Consider the following 20,192-nt stretch of genomic DNA (forward strand, 5'->3'; position numbering starts at 1 on the left):
AAGAGAGAAAATAAAATCAAATTCACCCATTATTGAACAAAGAACGATAATTTTTACTTTGAAGACATAATCAAAGGTGATGAATTGAGAAATAAAAATTTAAGAATTATCTGCGCACATCAGATTATAAATCGTTAATATATATATAACAATAAATAAAAGATTATGAAAATACCTGTTGAGAGTATTTGGTAGGAAAATAAGGTGACAAACAGGTTTTGAGAGTAAAATTTAGCAGAAGAGATAATTAGAGTATATATATTTGAAGAGTTCTATTAGGTGTAGAATGGGATAAGAGTTATTATTGAACTGGGTTGTTCAGATTGCAAATATATATTTAATTTCAAAATGATATATATATATATATATATATATATATATATATATATTATTTTTTATAAAATATATTAAATTATTGTTAGCTAATTAAAAAAAATAATAATAAATAATAAATATACATGGATTTCTACATGAATGGTTGCTTATAATATATAAAATGATAAACAAGAATATATATTATATAATTTATTTTATAATTATAAAAATATATAATTATTAATTTATTATATTATATTATTTATTTTAATATTAAAATAAATATATTTATTGATTTATATAGCATTTAGTTATCATTTCTCTCTTTTTCATCATGTCATGAGTAATAACACCATCTTTTAACTTTACTAATAAACTAAAAAGTCCAGTTTAATAACACCATATATACTTTATTTAATTATATACATATTAATTATTATTAATGATAAAGATTTACATTTTTTGTAATTATAATTCATAAATATAGATATATATTAATTTTATTTAAAATTTTATGTTAAGTATTAAAAAAATAGAGTCGCTTGATAATTAGTGGTAATAATAAAGTTAATAATTTTATTTAATATATACATATTAATTATTATTGTTATTAATGATAAAAATATACATGTTTATTATTATTAATAATAAATTTAATTTAATAAATTTATTTTATAAATCTATTTTATTATATTTAAATAAATAAATATATATATTAATTCTCAATTAAATTTCAAAAAAAATTTAAAATAAAAAACTTCAGTAGTATTACAATTATAGACCTAATATTTAACAAAATCTTATAGAAATCTTTTTAATTGAGCAACATTTTTTCATAAACTCAGCTTCAAATTAAATCCTGAATCAACAATAATTTACAGATATCTCAATTTTTGATTTAATTTTTTTAAAATAAAAACAAAAATAAAATCAAATGATAATATTCGATTCTAATTTCCTCTAAAACAAATAAATCGTTTAAGCATTTTCAAACTAACTATGAAAAAACCTTTATTAATAAAAAATTATTATGGGCTAATAAAATATATCAAAGCTTAAGAAAGCGAGTGGACGGTAGAAAGGAGCATATTACCTCAAAGTTTAATTAGCAACAGACTTGCATTCATTGCTAAATAATATAAAAATAAAAAACAAAATTTTGAAATTTACATATTACATCAATTGTTAATTTCTATTACTAAATTGTATTTCTTGACGTGAGCAGAGAATCGAATCGTCTGGATCAAGCCATGTTGAGATGGAAATCATTCATTAATTCAATCATTCATTCATAGCTTAATGGCTCTGAAGAAGAATCACTCACCTGGTCAAGTTATTATTATTATTATTATTATTATTTTTCATATATCGAATTACTGAGTTAAATATTGGGACCTTTGAGCCAGAAAAAGAATGGGTTTCTTTATTTCAGAGCCCAGCTTGCCCTGCCAGATGAAAGATCTTCGGAGCGTCTCCTCAGTCCTCATGGCCGCAAAATAACTAAAACGGGGGGAAACGAAACTAGGTTTCAGCAACTGAAAATCGAACTTCAAATCCTAATTCAATGGCAGGTTCCACTGGTGGCACCGGTTCTTCCAGTCCCTCACCGGCCCCTCCGGCTCCTAAAATTCTATTGGCTAAGCCTGGACTGGTTACCGCTGGACCGGTGGTAGGTAAATTTGGACGCGGCGGTGCCGAAGACGAAACGTTGCCACATCGGTCTCGTCTGCCTGCAATTGGGTCTCTCAATATCCTCTCTGATTCCTGGGAATTCCACATCGATCGCTTTCTCCCTGTAAGTCTCCTGTTACATTTGTGTCTGCATAATATGTAGTCGCTTTATTTTCAATTTGCTGGAGATTTTAAGTTGCTTAAGGTTATGATATAGCAAGAGTGAGGCTGGCTTATGTTTGATAAAAGTTTATGATTTTGTGCAGTTTCTGACTGAGAATATAGATTTCACTGTGATTGGGGTAATTGGACCACCTGGGGTTGGCAAGTCCACCATCATGAATGAGCTGTATGGTTTTGATGCGGGTTCACCCGGTGAGTCCTTTATATAGCTTAATATGAGTAACTTGAGTATATTTTAAGTGTTGCAAACTTTAGGTGTGTAATTCGAATATTCAATCGCCTACTAACTTAGAGGGAGATAATTAATTTATAAAATTCTGTTTCCTTGTTCATTTTCTTTATTGTTTGTGTTCTTTAATTAGAGTTTTTAACTTAAACACATCTTTTTATTTCTTTTAGTTATCTTTCTTCCACAATTTTAACTTTGGATTTTATTAATTTTTCCTGAATGTATTACCTTTTTGTACGTCATAAGATATTATTTTGCTTCAATTAGAAGAATTTCATATATTATGCTTCATTCTCATTAGAAGGTGAATTTTCATGATTAATTAAGTGGCGCAAGTATCTAGATATGCTGCCTATATTGAGGGTTAAACCAATTTCAAGTGGTTTTAGTGAGCAGCTTTACCCATTCATCTGACAGCAGTCTAGAAAGAGGGGTAATAAGATGTCCTTTATGGATTAGTACTGATACCAAAATACTATTTGTGCGCATGGAATAAATGTGTGCCGTTAGTGTAGCATCTACTTGCTTGCTTGCTACTGCTAGTTGGAGTTCATATATTACTTGTTATGAGGTTTGCCACTTCCAATAGATAATTATACTTGACTAGAATGCAGGAATGTTGCCACCATTTAGTATACAGTCAGAAGATAACAGAGCAATGGCAAGACATTGCAGGGTAGGCATGAACCAAGGATATTTGCTGAGCGGCTTATACTTCTAGATACCCAGGCTTTTGCTTATTACCTTTTTTTTTGAACTTTGTACCTTTTCTTTGTTTTAGAGCATCCACATGAGATGTTTCACTCTTATCATGGTATGCATTTTTTTTTCCTGAGATGATGTTATTATGTGGAATGTTACATGTCCATTTAAAGTCATTGTATATAGATCTTCCATGCAATAATTATGCAATATGTACATCAAGGCCGACAGAACCATATATTTGTACTATTAAGCCTAAATGATGATGAATTGGTGAGATGGGCCTTTACTCGTTATTATGTTGAAAAAAAAAAAATCTAGCTGGAACAAGGAACATACCATCCATAACTTCTTTGCAGAAAACTTTGTATATTTTAACTTGCCCAAACATATAAAAACAGTAGTTCAATTGAAATCTAGTCTTCCAATTGATGATCATTGTTTTGACACCAAACTTAAGGATATATATGCTATTTTGTCTATCACTTCAGTGACATTTTATTCTCATTGTTAGTTTATTTTATTTTTTGAGCTTTATTGACTTATTATGCATTTTTCTTCCTTTCAATTTTGTTGAATATTTTTCAGGAATTGCCTTTTGGATGGAAATTTGTTGTAAGTTAAGATCTCTTAGTTGATACTTGTTACAATTTTGTTTGTTGGAGATTTTTGAAAAGAAGTTTGCTTAAGTTTGTTCAGTTTGATGAAACAGTGCTCTTCTGAATGCACTTTCAATAAAGCATTGAAGCTCTATAAATTAGTCTTCTAATTAGGGGTTTTGGCATTGGAATGGAAGTTGGTGTATCCTACTAGATAGGCTTAAGTACCTTCTTTTACACATATTTTGTGGCAATACAATTTGAATTTCGTTATTTCTTTCGTGCTACTTCCATTTATTATTTCAACACCTTATATGAAGATTGAGCGGGCCTTCTGTACATTCTTGTCTTTGGTTGATTTTTTTCCTCTTAACTTATGTTATTATTTGAATCTTTCATAAGCCTTTATTGCTAACATATTTCTTCTTTTTTTGTTTTTGGGTTTTAGTGAATTATCACTAGTTTCTTCAAAATTTGTTTAAGTGATTTAGGCAAACCAAAATTCACAACATAGGGGCAATGCTTGTGGAGGTGGAAAAATTTGGCAATAAGTATTATAAGGGACTTGAAGACATGCATTTTGGTTAGAATTTCTTTCTCTTTTTCATGTGATATAATTCTTCACGTATGCATTACTAATAGCTATTTAAAACCTTTTCTGTGAAATTGCACCAGAGCTATTCACATAGATTTTGAAAATCCGTGCCTTGTTGCTTCCGTGATTGGTTTTTTCTTATAGATTTGACACTACTGCATTTCTATGTAATACGTTCAGTGGTTTCTGACACAACATCAAAAGCAAGCTTTGTCATTTATTGTAGTGAATAATGTAATTAGAAATGTCCTTTCTTTGTTGTAGTGCCATTTAATGGCACAAACATCAAACCATATGTGAAAGAAATCATGGTTCAAAATAATGGAAAGCAATTGAGACATCATGTCATGACAATCTCGCCACCCCCTTTCCCAAAGGAGAAAATTGTTCAAGGATCCAACTCCTTTTTCTTTTATAGAAATTATCTTATAAATGAAATTCCCTCCTATAAACAATTCTCAAAACTTTTATTAATTCTCGATGATAATCATGATAATAATAATAATCTCTTTAGTAATATGTCTAGATGACATATATAGTTATAGTAAAATAACTAATCATATTGCTACTAAGACTATGAATCCTAGAACAACTTAATTTCATAAATAAAATAAAATAAAATAAAATATTATTTACTAATAGAACTCTATAAATACTTCTAAATAATAATAGAATTCCTAAAGAATAAAAATTTAAATTTCCTAATTCTACAATGAATATAATTTCCAAGTTTAGTCTTCTTTTAATACTGCATCACCTTCCCACCCTGGTGCTAATTTCTGACAACTTGAACATTAAGTTGTTGCTTTCCTCTTTTGGCATGTACCAATCCTTGGCATGGTTTTGTTTGTTGTTGAAAAGGCATAAGGCATAGTATTGTTGAGGACTCCTTGTATCTTTCTCTGATCTATAAATTCTGTTCTCGCCCTAAAATTTCTTGTTGAAATTTATTTGCATGGATGATTAATTCATTAGTATCAAAAATGTATTTATCTGAAAAATCTTAATAATAATTAAGGATTTGAATTAAAAGTTATCTAGAGTTTTTAACATCAATTTTATAAAATAAGAAAATTTAACAAAATGAGTTGCAACTTCATGTTCACCATTGTGAGCATTCAGAATTTGCGCCCCTCCAGTAAAGAGTTATTGGATTAAGCATTGAACCTCAAATAAACCTTGATGTTTGTCACCAGACAAACTCATTTCCAATGCTCATTAGTTGCTTCCTGCATACATGTGCCATTATTGTATATATCAACAAATCAATAGGAACATACCTGTCGAGCGTTTATTGGCATCATTGATTTTCATGTTTATATGCCACTATTGTGCTTGATTGGTTTCCATGTTTATAAGCCATTATGTGCATGATTGGGCAACTGTAACCATCTCTGAAAGTCAATTTGAGAGAGTCATTGCCCTATGAAGGAAGCACCGATTTGTAAAGCATCTAAAGAGTGTTACTGATTTAAGGTGAAACCTATTTCCATGTGACATTGTGTAGGAAGGCACAGATGGGTTGAATATGCAGAAAAGGATTGGTATAATGCTTCTCAAGTGTTGCCAGAATAGCATGGTTGGCTTTATTTCATAATTGATCACACAAGGGATGAGGTATGCCGCCTTTAAATATATGAAATAAAATGGGAAGATGCATGCTGCATAATAATGATGATGATCATCGTATTTGCTGCAGCTCCTGATGCTAAAACGTAAGAGGTATGGGGATGAGCATAAGGAGAATCTCTTTGGGGAAGGTGAGGAGTATATATACCATTCCAAAGGACATGCTCTCAATCCTGATCAAAAAGACTGGACCAGGTATCAACTTTGGCAACCCACAAAGTCAGAGTAACTCCTTGGGGCCACAAATGTCACGTAAACTCAAAAATTATGGCATTTTGAATCTGATTTCCATGAATAAAGCATGTAATTGTACGAGGGTGTAGAGATTTTGCATTTGCTTTTCTAAAGAGAACTTTGAATGCCAGCTTTGTAGTCTGTTTTCATAAAACTTATTTTCTCAATGACTTTGTTGTGGACTGCTGTTGATATTGGTTTTAGTTACTCGAGTACTAATGGTGTTATCGAGCTGGAAACGGCTGCTAGGGAAATAGTGTTGAGCTGGAGAGACCATAAATCTTCACATTTTGTGTTAAATTCTATCCTAAGAAGGTGGAAAATCTAGTAGAAGTTTTTTTTTTTCTTAAATATCTAGGAGAAGAATTGAATAACCATAAAAGGCTTGAAAATTTTTCAAAATTTCATTTCTATGTTTGCTGTGTTCCCATCACCCCTCGTAAAAATCTCTTTTTGAGCAAGTCTAGAGACCTCTTCAACAATTCATAGAAAAGAAAATGGATGAGAATGAAAATTGTTATAGAAATCTTTTTCCAATTAGGAGACTGACTCCTATAGGATATCCTCGTAAGAAAAGGATTTCTAATCCTTGTAGAAGTAGAATTTCAATCCACATAGATTAGGACATGATTGTGTGAGTGTCTATATATATATATATATATATATATATATATATATATATATATATATATATATCTGTGTGTGTGTGTGTGTGTATTAACACCTTTGAATATATGAAATACCTCAATTTTCATGGTATTAGAGCCTGGTCTCCAAGTTCTTTTTCCTACGAATTTCTTCCCGTTCCCCTGTTCTTTCCCTTAACACACTGTAACCTAAGAGAACTCTCTAGGGTTATCACGGTACCTCACAGCCACCCTCAGGAGGTGACTCAAGTCCTAATCGACCTCCCCTGAAAGTCCAGTGACCAGACTTGGAGAGAGTGGCCTTCACACGCCACTTCTTTGTTCTGGTTCCTGTTCCATGCGCCAGCATGGGTTCGTGCATGTGGTGTTTTTTGGCAACGTCCAATGGTTGGACCTCCTTCCCTGACGTCGCCCCAACTTGGTGATTTCATCCTTGCAGGCTGTGTTTGGTTTTGAGGCTTCGTTCTTGGTAGTGTTTGAAGATTCTCTTTTTTCGGGTCATTGGATCTGTTAATATTCAACAGCTTGGGCTATTTGTGGACTGTGGATAGTTAAGGTGCAATGACTAAGGGTGAGACCAAGTCTATAATTATTGATGTAGTCCTGGTGATGACTAAAATTACTGAAAACAAATTTAATGGCTTGAATTTTTTGGAATGGAACAAAACTATTTGGATTTATTTGAGGAGCATTGATAAAGATGATCATCTCACAAAAGATTCGCCGAATGAGGATACTAGGCAAACTTGGTTAAGGGAAAATGCATGTTTGCTCTTACAGCTTCGAAATTCAATTCACAGTGAGGTAATGAGCCTTATGAATCACTGTATGTTAAAAGAATTGATGGAGTATTTAGAAATTTTATACTCTAGCAAAGGTAATATTTGTCGGATATATGATGTTTGCAAAGCATTTTATTGACCTGAAAAACAAGACTAGACTCTTATAGCATATTTTATGAAATTTAAATGTATTTATGAAGAGCTTAATGTTCTGTTACCATTCAGTCTTGATGTACAGGTGCAACTAGCTCAACATGAGTGTAACACCCTTAATTTTTAAATTTATTATTTTGTGGGTAAATATTAATATTTTATTTTATTTAAATTTTAGGAAATTATTTGAAATTTTTTGAATTTTAGAAATCGGGTTTGATTTTCTCAAAATATAAGACTTTGATGATTTTTAAAAATTAATTTAAAGACCATGTGGCTAAACTAAAAATATATTTGGATTTTACGAATTTTTCTGAGTTTTCTAGAATTTTTTCGGAATTTTTGGGCCTCATTTTCTGTCCCAAAGCAAAGTAAAAAATTCAAAATTTTATATCCTGAATCGGGCCAGCCGAATTGAACTGGACCGGATTGGACTGGTCGAATCGGACTGGCAGTTCTTTTTCTTCTTCCTTCCGCTACGCGCCTGACACTCCTCCTTTCTCTCCCGTTTTCTCTCTCCTCTCACCTTCTCTATCCGCGCCGCCGCCACCCCAGCCCTCTCCACTCGCCGGCGCGCCGCCCCAGCACCTCCTCACCGCCGGCCGGCGCTCCAGGCCGCTAGAAAAAGCGCGTGAAACCTCCCCAACGCGTAGCGTGTCGCTTCGCCTTCCCGGCTAAAATCTGGCAGATCCGGCCACTGATCGGACTGGGTCTTGTGTCAAACCTCATCTACACCTCGAGAGCTTTCCATAGACACCAAGAATACCAAAATCCATTTAGCGGTTTGCCCAATTTTTATCTAGGAAGTTTTAGCCCATTTCGACTTTTGGGCTAGATTTCTAGCAAACCATGAACCCCATGAAAAAATCGAGAGTACAGGAGCGCTTCACTCGTCGAGAGCTTCGCGGCAATATAAATTTCAAAATTTTTCGACACCGTTTTTCGGTGGGTCCTACGAAACTTTGTAATGTTTTTCCGAGCATTAAATGAGCTTAGAAAATTTCATAAAAATTATATACTAACTCCCGTGTTGTGGGCTTCATGTAGGTACCTTCAATTCGTGGAAATTCAACAGTTGCCCGGGTCTGTAAATTTTGGGCTAGATAGACAGGTTGCTAAAAAAGTCTTAGAATTGGGTCGAGATTTTGGCTACCCCACTGTTGTCAGACATCTCGAGCGCGTTCCCAGGGTCAGAATTGGCATAGGTAAACCCGAACCTTACTTTTTCTTAATTATCTAGTGCTTGAATTTGATTAAAAATCCATAAAATATTCGTGTTAGCTTAGAAAATTATAATTTCTTTTGCATTAGCTTAGTAATAATGCTGAGGACCGCGGGGCGGAGTTTTAGAATTTTTAGAACTTATTGGGTAGTTTTTGCAAAAGAGTTAATTATAAGGACTAAACTGTAATTTTTCATATTATGATTGTTGACTGTTTGGATGGGCCCAGGAGGGGTTGTGTGATGTGATTGAGTTATGGGTGTATGATTTGTGGAGATAGAAATGCGTTTTAAGCCCTTTTGCAGGTTGGGTAGGTCCTAGGTATGGGGGAGACTCTGTCGGATTTTCGGCACGATTTAGGACATCTTTGGTTTTTTCTTAGTTTGTATTGAGTCAAATGTATTAAATAATTATAATAAAATTGTCAGGTGAGCCGGGACAGCCTTCCTCCTCCGCTTAGTCGCCACAGTGACTTCGGTTGAGTCTGTGAGTAAAATATTAATTTTAATTATAATTTCGATATTACTATATGTTCAAGCATACCTATGCATCACTTATAAATATGTATCTATGTAGTTAAACACTAGGCACGTTTTACATTGCATTCATAAATGTTGAAGTGCCATGGATGTTGTTTGTAGTAATTTGGAGCAGTGTGTGTGTGCGTGCCGTGCATGTGATATAGTATTGGATATAGACAGGATGGGTAGACATGGCTTGAGAGACACTCGTTGGGACCCGGTCCTGTGGAGTTGACACGGCTTGAGAGACACTCGCTGAGACCCCGTATTTGGTTTATTAAGCGAAAAAGTCCGGCTTGAGAGACTCGCTGGCAGAGGTTGGATTAATAGGGCTGTATAGGGGATCAGCTCCCATATACGTATTGTTTGACAGTGTTGAGTGTGTGGGTGATCCAAATTGCATTTTTGCTGTTATGATATGAATTGTATGAAAATTATGAGAATGTTGCATATCACTCCATAGGTGCATTAGCTTTAGATAACTATAGAGATTATGATTAAAATTGGTATTTTACTCTCTGAGTTGAACGCTCACTCCTGTTCATCTATTTTTCCAGGCTACAGGAGGATTAATTGTCGTGTCTAACCCGTTCTTCTTCTTCGCAGGTCCATTGATAGTATTTAATATGTTTGTACCATTGAGTTAAAATCTTAGACTCCACATGTGTTAGAAGCACTTATTTTATTTTGGGCCTGTATTATAAAAGTTATGTTGGACCTGTGAAATTATTATTTAGCATGCATGATGGGATTGGATGAGGGAGCTGAGCTCCCATTTGAATTATGATAATTTGATTATGAGGAGGGTGAGCTGAGCTCCCCAATTTATTATATATATTGTGTTTACAGGTAGGGCGAGTCAAAAACTCCCCGTTAAAAGGTCCATTTTGTGGTCGAATTTTGTCCGGTTGAATTCTTGAAATTGGGCCCAAATGGGCCTTAGAGTTGGGTTTAGGAATAGTGAGGCTTATTATGGGTCTCGGGGGCTTTAGGCTGGCCCAGGTACTAGTGCCGGTCCGGCCCATAGGTTGGGTCGTGACAATGAGCAAATGGCTGTTATGAGTATTCTTGCTGGTTTATCCTCAGAATATGAAACTATTAAATCTCATATTCTCTCTGGTTCTGAGATTTTCTCTTTTCATGATACTTTTAGATGTGTCCTTCGTACAAAAAGCACTCATTTTTCATAACCTACTGACAGTGCTCTTTTTAATCTAAATATAAGTGGACAATAGGGAAATAGAGGAGGATATAGAGGAGGAGTTACTAACATCAGAAATAATCAACGTAATGTGGAGGCTAGTTCTAATTAAGACTAAGGAGGAGTCATTTGTTATTATTGCCATGAGCCTGGACACACAAAATGTAACTGTTTGAAATTTCAAAGGAAAAATCAGCAATCCTAGGTGACAAATATGGTAACAAAAAATTCTGCAGTGTCTTCCTTCTTTAAAAAAAACTATCTCAGTGTTTGCAGAAGAATTTGCACAGTTCTCCTAGCATCAGTCATCTCTAATGCTTACCAATTCCTCAATCACTACTATCTTTGAGTCAGGTAAATTCATTACATGCATTGTGTCCTCCTTATTTAAATGGGTCATTGATTTTGGTGCAGCAGATCATATGACAGGTAGTTCTGATCTTTTATATGATTTTCAGTCTTTTACTACTCCTTCCACAGTCATTTTAGCTGATGGATCTACTTCGTGTGTCATTGGTTTTGGAACTATGAATTCAACCACATCCATTTCTTTGTCATCTATCTTATGTCTACCTAACTTCTCTTTTTATTTACGCTCTGCTAGTAAACTTACTCGGAACTTAAATTGTTCTATTTTCTTTTCTTCCTAACCATTATTTGTTTCAAGATCTTACGACGGAGAAGATTATTGGTAAAGGGCATGAGTCAGGTGGTCTCTACATCCTTGGTAAATGTGAACTGCGATTTATTGCTTGCTCTAGAACCTTAACTCCTCTTAAAGTTCATTGTAGATTGGGCGATCCTTCCTTATCTACATTGAAGAAATTATGTTCTCAGTTTCAGTCTTGATTAGTACTAGAATGTGAGTCATGTCAGTTTACTAAGCATCATCCTTTACCTTTTGTGCCTAGAGTCAATAAATGAGCTTCATTCTCTTTTGAATTAGTTCATTTTGATATTTGGAGTCCTTGTTCTATTACTTTTAAACTTGGATTTACATATTTTGTTACTTTTGTGGATTATTATTCTCGTGTTACATTGTTATATTTAATGGTGAATTGTTTAGAGTTATTTTCTATCTTTAATGCTTTCTGTGTTGAAATTAAAAATCACTTTAATACTTCTGTACGTATGCTAAGAAGTGATAATGCTAAAAAATATTTTTCTGTGCACTTTCAAACCTCCATGACTCAAAATGGTGTTCTTCACCAGTCTTTCTATATTGATACACCATCTCAAAATGATGTTGCCAAAAGAATGGCTATCAAGTTTACCAAGATTGTCAAATTTACCAAGAATGGCTATCAACTGACCAAGAATATCAAGATTAAAAGAATATATCTATAACCCAATAATCAATCCTGAATCTCCCTAAACATACAAATACAAAATCGTCCAAAAAAAAAATCATAATCCACCCATGAAGTAGGTTAGCCTGACCTCAACTAGACTTGATAACGCGAGGAGAGGACAAGCTATGAAAATAAGCATTGCTAGAATTGGGATCACCAAAAGAATATGAAATGTTAAAAATAAAACTATATCAACTCAATGAGCGAATAAATAAATAACAAAGGGGGAGTAGATAAGGTTTTTGTACTTAACAGTACCAATTCTACTATGCTAAAATAAGTCAGCTGAATAAATATCATGTAATTCATGATCTGAGATAAATAAAAATTTATGCTGTAAAAATATTGCTAAATTAAAGTTATTGGAATAACATAAAACCTATAATATTTTCATACACTCGAAATATGTTTCATGTAGATAATGCTGGCATCTCAAGTGTATATAATAAACTCTGACAACCTAAGAGTAATGCTGACATCTTGGGCTCTATGATGACACTATCGGCCCAAGAGCAATAAAAATACTGGTTATACACATGTGCAGAGCTACCCCCAAAGGGCGACCACCTGATATACGCTCCAAAGGCTATGTGTATATCAATCGCTATTCCAAAGACAATATAAATACAAGCTAAGTTGGAATAATATCATCCGTCATCGAGGTGCTATCTATTCTGTGTATATATTGAGTGTACTTGATCATTTATTCAGCTATTCTTCTAAATCTCATTTTCTTTAATAATAAATACATAATTACCATTATCCATTCTCATTTTTGCATAAAGAAAAATAACATACAAAAATATACATTTAATAAAAATTAATAGTGTTAAATATTTGTCCACTCACTTGGTATTGGAGATAATGATGAATTGAAAGGGAACGATCTAATTGACAAAGATGTTCCTAGAACCTATATCTGGAGCAGGATTTCCTACAGAAAATTATAGCAAGAAATTGGAGTTTAGGAATGAAGCTACAATTCTGAAATGCTATCAAGGTCCCTAATATGCAAGAATTGTATCCTAAAATTCTAAAGAAATTCTGGCAACATTCCAACAGAAGTTGGACATTCCCCTAGTTTTGCAAAGCTTCAAGGAGTCTCAACAATAGCACAACATAATTTAATATAACACCCATCCAAAGCCTGTATAATTATATAAATTTTTCTACCCTATTCTCCCTTTTATACACCCCTGTACATTTTCATTTTTAATATTCCTTTCTTCTCCTTTCAAAATTACAATTCCATGGGCTATTTGTGATGATCAAAATTTCCAATTATCCTCTCATTCTTAACACAAAATGAAATATCAAATTTCAAAACAAAGTTCATCGATTTTACATAGGAAGATATGTACATTCATTTGTATTAATTAAGTTCTTATTCCCAATATGAAAATTGACTAGAGTTCACTCATACTATTTAACCAACAAATTCTACATTTATATGAAAATAGATTGGCATTTAATTTAACATTAAAGGGGAAAACTGCAACAAGATATCACTTACCCAATGCCAATTGCAGTTGAAAAATACTGAAAATAGAAGAACGGAAGAATTTGGGATGGCCATCACATGCTGCCTTCTTACTACCACCTTATGTCACTCATTTACCACTATTTTCCCTCTCCCTTTACCTTCTTTCATACTTAGCTTACACAATTTCGGCTTAAATAATTTCAAGTTAGAACTTATTGGGACTAGGAAATGAAATGGGTTTGATTATTGGTCTTGGTTGGACTAAAAACTTAACCAAGGAAGGAAATCTCAATCAACTACCCTTTTATTCAACTACTAGCTTTGATTAGGGTAATGGGAGAATTCAATAACAATTGAAGGAGGCCAGGGATGTTGCTAGTTGGCTCTAACGGCATTGAAAATGCCAAAATCCAAGAGGAACAGCGACAACAGCTCTTCTATTTCCTATTTGTATTTTGTTGTTTGGTTGGAATGGACAAAATCAACTCTAATTGAAGCAACAAGGGAGTTTAGTAGTGGTTGTTACAACCTCAAATAGACCAAAATCAGTAAGAATGAATGAAATTCTCACAAGAAATTGTTGGATTTTAGAGAGCAGTTGTGGCTCCTCTCGCTCGTTCTCCTGCGTTCTGTAAAGAGAAGAAAATGATGACTAGTTTCTTCCATCATGGGGCTGCTGTTAGAGATGAAAAGGTGTTGGTAAGGATGGGATTTGGCTAGAAATTGAAGGGTTGAGCAGCTGCTGCGATTACCTTTCCTATATTTCCAATTCTCGATTCCTCTTCCTATCTGCCCTTTTCCATTTTTTTTTTAATTTCTTTTCCTATTATTTTTCTTCTTTATAGGTTTCTAGAGCATTCTCCAGTAGCCCAAAATCTTTTCTTTTATTATTATTATTATTATTATTATTATTATTATTATTATTATTATTATTATTATTATTATTATTATTGTTGTTGTTGTTGTTGTTGTTGTTGTTGTTGTTGTTTTAAAGCAGGGTATGACAGTGCCGCTATAAAAGAGAAAATGAAGGCCTTAGATACAAATGATCCATGAAAACTGGTGCCTTTGCCCACTGGAAAGAAGGCTATTGGAGGGTTTTTTCGGTAAAGATGAATCCCGATGGTTCTATAGCCAGATTAAAAGCACATCTTGTAACAAAAGGATATGCTTAAACATATGGGGTAGATTACTCTGATACTTTTTCTCCTATTGCTAAACTAGCTTTAGTTTGATTGTTCATCTCCCTAGCAGGTATATATGATTGGCTTTTGCACCAATTAGATATAAGGAATGCCTTTCTTCATGGTGATCTGTAGGAGGAGGTATATATGGAGCAACCACCAAGGTTTGTTGTTCGTGGGGAGTTGGGTAAAGTTTGCAGACTTTGAAAGTCTCTTTATAGCTTGAAACAAAGTCATCGGGCTTGGTTTGGGAGATTCAATGAAGCAATATAGGATTTTGGTGTGGAAAAGAGTAAGTGTGATCATTCGGTGTTTTATAAGCAATATAAGGCTAGCCTAATTTTACTGGTAGTGTATGTTGATGATATTGTTATCACTATGAGTGACTCTGAATGTATTTCATCCCTTAAACACTTTCTTCAAACCCAGTTTCAAACAAAAGACTTAGGCCTACTCAAGTATTTTTTGGTATTGAAGTTATAAGAAGAAAGATATCTTCGTGTCTCAGTGGAAGCATATTCTTAATCTATTGACAGAAACTGAAAAATTAGGTGTTAAGCCTTGCAATGCGTCAATAAGCTATTTGAAAATCCAGAAAAATATAGGAGATTAGTAGGTAAATTGAACTATTTTACAATAATTCGTCCTGATGTTGCATACTCAATCAGTGTAATAGTCAGTTTATGTTTTTCCCAACTGTTACTCATTAAGAAGTTTTGGTACAAATTTTGTGGTATTTGAAGGGAGCTTCAGGGCGAGGCTTATTATATATTAATCATAGGCATTTGAATGTTGAATATTTTTCAGATGCAGGCTGAGCGAGTTCTAAGGCTGATAAAAGATCAACTACCGAATATTGCATCTTTGTTGGAGATAATTTGGTGTTATTGAGAAGTAAGAAATAGAGTGTAGTCTCTCGATCTAGTGTTGAATCAGTATACAAAGCTACAGCACAATCAATATATGAAATAGTGTGGATTCTTCAATTATTAGATGAACTCTGAATGTCAACTTCATAATATGGTAGTATGAAAAATCCCATTTGAATTAGCATAAACTTAAATTAAACGTAACCTTTAAATTAACATAATATAACTTCAGGGTAATTATCACATGCAATTACTCAATTTTATGAGTTTTTTATAAAAGTCACTACATTTTATTTTTTTTTCATAAAAATTATTGAATTTTAATTTGATTTCATAAAAGCCATGTAGATTGAAAATTAAAGGTTTTCAAGTTAATTTACTGATTTGTCAACTATTTTACAAATAAAATTACTTAACTATTAACTATTGATGGGGAAGAAACGGAAAAAAGAGAGAGATTTGATAGCAAGGGAGGTAGCGGAATATGTTTTATTCATTCTTTTTTTTTTTAAGAAACTAATAAAATAATGTAATTTTATTTATAAAATAATTGATAAGTCAGTAAATTAACCTAAAAACCTTTAATTTCAATTGCAGTGATTTTTATAAATATTAAATTAAAGTTTAATAATTTTATAAAAAAAATTAAGGTTTAGTAACCTTTATAAAAATACTCATAAAATTGAGTGACCGCATGTAATATTTACCCTATAACTTTAATTTGCAAAGCATTTGACTGGCAGGCATTAATTTGGTGAATTCTAACCTTTAACTTTATGGCCTAATCACAAAAATAAATAAATAAATAAACCTTTTTCTGAAATTACAATTTACTAAAATGTTTTCAATTATGATAATTTAAGTTAAACAAATTGATTATAATTTGATAAAATTAAACTAAAATTAACCTTCCAATTTTATCTGGTTGAACACAATTAGGCCTACAATTATCAATATATGACATTAATACTTATAATTTTGTTGACCAAAATTAACTCATCGTGAAAATTGAAAGTGTAATTTTATTTGAATAAAATTGCAACAAATTAGTTAAAATGATAAAAATATATTAAGATCATTGGATTAAATTATAAATTAATTAAAAGATATGACTTTTTTCCATCATGAGGCTTAACTTTATTTATAATATAAAAATCTTTTAATTAAATTTATATTCCAATGATGACAATAATAATAACCTCTCACATGGTTTGGTAGAAAGGCTTTTGAAAGGTCATATACAGGCAACATGAAAAATAGGTAAAAAAGCTATGTGATGTAGATCAAGAGAAATAACTTCTGAAGATTGAAAGAGAGAGAAACTGATTTTTTAGAGAAATTAATTCTCAAAATTTTATTTAATTCTCAATAATTATCATAGCAATCAACTCCAATAACAAAATATAAAAACAAGACAAAACAAACGTCCTAGATAATAATAATAATAGGGTAATTTACAATTTAGTCAGGGATGTGTAAAAAGATAAAAGTTCTCCATGGCTTTGGGCTGCTTCTAATTTATACTGCCAGCATCTTAAAACAAAACTGATGCAAGTTAATTTTCAGGATTGAAAGTAAGCATAAATCGCCTGTTTTTTGTTATCCCACAACTTCTGTTTTTCCATTACCAAGAAAGAGATTGAAATTTAAGTTTGAATACAGGATTAGAAATAGAATGTCCTAGTACAAGAGACGGCTGCACTGAACTTGATTAACAAGAACAGGGCCTCCACATGGAATTCTTGAAGATGCCGGAAATCTTTCAAGAACCAGAGCAAAAATACAACTATCCCAGCCTGCCACGTCCAGTACATTGGCATGCCTTTGCTGATCTTCATCTTCCATATCTAACACTTCCTCCTGTGAGTCACAGTTTTTAATGGTCATGAAAACAGAACAAAATGTTTCGTGAATAAAAAATTAGAAAAAAAAAATCATCAGTGTTAAATTTGAAGCACATTAGAAACCGATTCTTGTGCTATCAAGAACTTAGCAGTTTGGGAACATTCATGATACATGAATGAAAGACTTCAGCCATAAGAGAACCAATTCACCATATACCCTCAAAAGGAAAATTAAGTCTGATCTGTCACAAATCACATGGAACATCAGCCTCATTGGAGCTCACGCATATGAACGCTGGCCTCCCCTATTTCTTCAGCATTCTGAGAAAAACGATATTGACAGCAAAGAATATTAGGACAACCAAGTAAAATGCGAAAGGGGAAATAAATTAATATTTAAAAGAACTATGACTATGAATTTTGAAAATAAAGTATTATCACGAAAAGTTCATGGACTGTTAGTAACAGTCCTCTCTGTAAAAAACGTGTAGCCTATGCATAAATTGGTGAAATGATTTAAACACATGATGGAGATAGAATTAGATGATTTTATTTTGTCAGTACATACCGTATGTGCAAATAATGCTTCAATGGTGTTATTGAGGCTGCCTTCCCATTCCCATTCATATTTATGTTTTCCGGTTTGAACTCGCCATAGCTTTGGAGTGCTTAAAACTTCTTTAGCAAAAATCTTCATATTGGGACATGCTCTAATGATCACGTCCTCCAAGGATGGGAAATTGAAGGCAGGATTACCAAAGCAAAAGCTTGTGAGGCGTGGTAGATCATGAAGCTCCAAATATTGTAGTTGACTGAAGCAAATCTCTTCTTCTTCATCATCTGTTTCACTCGCTACAATTTCTTGCATCATTTCACATTTCTCTACCTTCATTCTTCTAAGTTGCACAAGACTTCTAGATGTAATTGAAGTCATTAGATTTATTAGACCTTGGCAATTTGATACCTCCAGAGTTGTTAAATTTCCGAAAGAAAGAGTGAATGGCAGTAAAATTTTCAATCTGCCACAATCCATTGCTTCTGTCTCCAGATATTGAGAAGCTGGGACTTGCTGGGAGTCTTTCTCCATCAGATGCTTGAGCATTGGCACCTTACATGATTCGGGATGTACTTGCTCACCAATGTTTGCTTCATGAAATGTTTCTGCTTCAAATGAAGCATCTCTCAAAACAAGTTTCTCCAGATTGATTAAAATTTGAAAGAAATCAGTTGGCAAAAGTTCACATCCAACAGGATAACATGTCAGCTCAATGCCTTTCAGTCCAGACAAGAACACGGATTGAAATTTTTCTGGCCACATATCCTTCATGGTTTTCCATTCCACTTTCAATTCTTCTAAGCTTGGGATTGCAACCTAGGAAAACAAATAAACAAGAATCAATAAACAATACAGGATGACAAATTTAGAAATGGAATAAAAATGGATTAGAATGTCTAAATCCCGAAATTGCTATTCCAATGTTTACAAATTTTTAAAAAAATAAACTTTTGCCCACGGGTTGGCCGTATAATCACTATTAGTATATTTTTTAATTGAATAAAGATAATAAGATATGATTATATGGATTTTCTTATATATTATACTTAATTTATTTAAAATGTTAATTTTAAGAATAACTTGTAAAAAAAAATTGTGAAACATAAAAAATAAATACGAAGATAAATATAAATTAAAAATAAATATAAAGAATAAATAATAACATATTAATAAAAAATATATAAATAATTTCTTATAAGATGAAGATTACCTTAATAATATTTGTACAAAGTGTTCATTATCTTTTTCTAATGTCTTAATTATGAAAATATCATTTGGTAGATATGAGAGAAAATTTTCATTGAACATTATATTTTATATTTATATTAGGAGGTGATTAATTTAATTTTTAATGTATGATATTGGTTTATATAATTTATAACTTTGAGATTTTCTAATATTAATTAAATTGTAACTACTGTCATAATTTTGTTTTTATTATAACGAATTACAGATAAATTTTGATAATTGTCCATGAACTTATCTAGTTGTAACATTATAATCCCTCAATTTAAAAATGTAATATAAAAACCCATCAACTTTCAAATTTTGCACAGTCAAATCCATCTAACCTCCAATTATCAGTTTTTCAGTTAGACGCTGACCTGGACAGTTCCAGCATGGAACTTAGTTAATATTTTTTTTTTTTCTCTCTCAAGCCATGTGTAAATTGAATCATTTTTCTCTCTATAGGCAGAATAATTTTTCATGCGTAAAGAGAATAATTTTACACTTTGCATGAAAGAAGAGAGAGAAATATTGACTAAGTGCTATGCTGAAGCTATTCACATCAGTTTCTAACTGAAAAATCAGTAATTGAAAGTCAGAGGGATTTAACTGTGCAAAATTTGAAAGTTTAGGGAATTTTAAGTTGACGGTATTGTTACAACTATATAAATTCAGGGATAATTGTTGAAATTTATCCAACGAATTAAGTATGTAATTTTATGATTATAGTGGAAAGTAAAAAAGTTGCTTTAGTTTATATAGTTTATAGCTATGACCCTTAGTTTTCTTAGTAAGGTTGCTTTAGTTTATATAGTTTATAGTTAATATTAATTAAATTATAACTATTATCGTAATTTTTTTTATTAAATATCTTATTGGTCAATTAATATTTACATGTCACTATATATTATCAATTGATATTGTAAAATTATTAGGAGAATAGGGGTAAAATGGATAAATAAAAGGAAAAAATCTAAAAGAGTGCCGCTTGTAA

General features: G+C 32.3%; 2 protein-coding genes across 19 annotated transcripts in view; one reads left to right on the forward strand and one right to left on the reverse strand.

Annotated features, from left to right (window-relative positions):
- The window catches only part of LOC110660410 (uncharacterized), a 243,950-nt gene that overhangs the window by 37,086 nt on the left and 186,672 nt on the right, over positions 1-20,192 (reverse strand). The window contains exons 11-13 of one of the 10 annotated variants that reach the window (XR_009147671.1): positions 17,984-18,787; positions 17,633-17,736; positions 17,106-17,431 (exon numbers count right to left, since the gene is read on the reverse strand). The exons of 7 other annotated variants lie outside the window; for them this stretch is intronic. Coding sequence is in view for 1 of the 3 variants with exons in the window: in XM_058144258.1 (XP_058000241.1) it covers positions 17,686-17,736; positions 17,984-18,787 (855 nt within the window). In the remaining 2 variants the exon portion in view is untranslated. Of the gene's footprint in view, positions 1-17,105; positions 17,737-17,983; positions 18,788-20,192 lie in introns of those variants that run through there. 2 more of the 10 variants (XR_009147672.1, XM_058144258.1) reach the window with 2 other exon arrangements.
- LOC110660412 (uncharacterized) lies at positions 1,718-10,313 on the forward strand. 9 transcript variants are annotated; one of them, XR_009147687.1, is made up of 6 exons: positions 1,727-2,110; positions 2,253-2,361; positions 3,689-3,715; positions 4,148-4,282; positions 5,802-5,911; positions 5,994-6,324. XR_009147687.1 is itself a non-coding variant. In XM_058144283.1 (4 exons), exons 1-3 carry the CDS (start codon positions 1,880-1,882, stop codon positions 5,867-5,869), a joined length of 408 nt encoding a protein of 135 aa, XP_058000266.1. In that variant the 5' UTR covers positions 1,727-1,879; the 3' UTR covers positions 5,870-5,911; positions 5,994-6,324. The 9 variants fall into 9 exon arrangements, 5 of the variants coding, with proteins under 5 accessions (XP_058000265.1, XP_058000266.1, XP_058000268.1 ...); XR_009147689.1 differs by lacking the exon at positions 3,689-3,715 and having other exon boundaries at positions 1,718-2,110; XR_009147688.1 differs by lacking the exons at positions 5,802-5,911; positions 5,994-6,324 and adding an exon at positions 10,040-10,313.

The sequence above is a fragment of the Hevea brasiliensis genome, chromosome 3, assembly GCF_030052815.1.
Source record: "Hevea brasiliensis isolate MT/VB/25A 57/8 chromosome 3, ASM3005281v1, whole genome shotgun sequence".
In the NCBI taxonomy this organism is placed as follows: domain Eukaryota; kingdom Viridiplantae; phylum Streptophyta; class Magnoliopsida; order Malpighiales; family Euphorbiaceae; genus Hevea; species Hevea brasiliensis.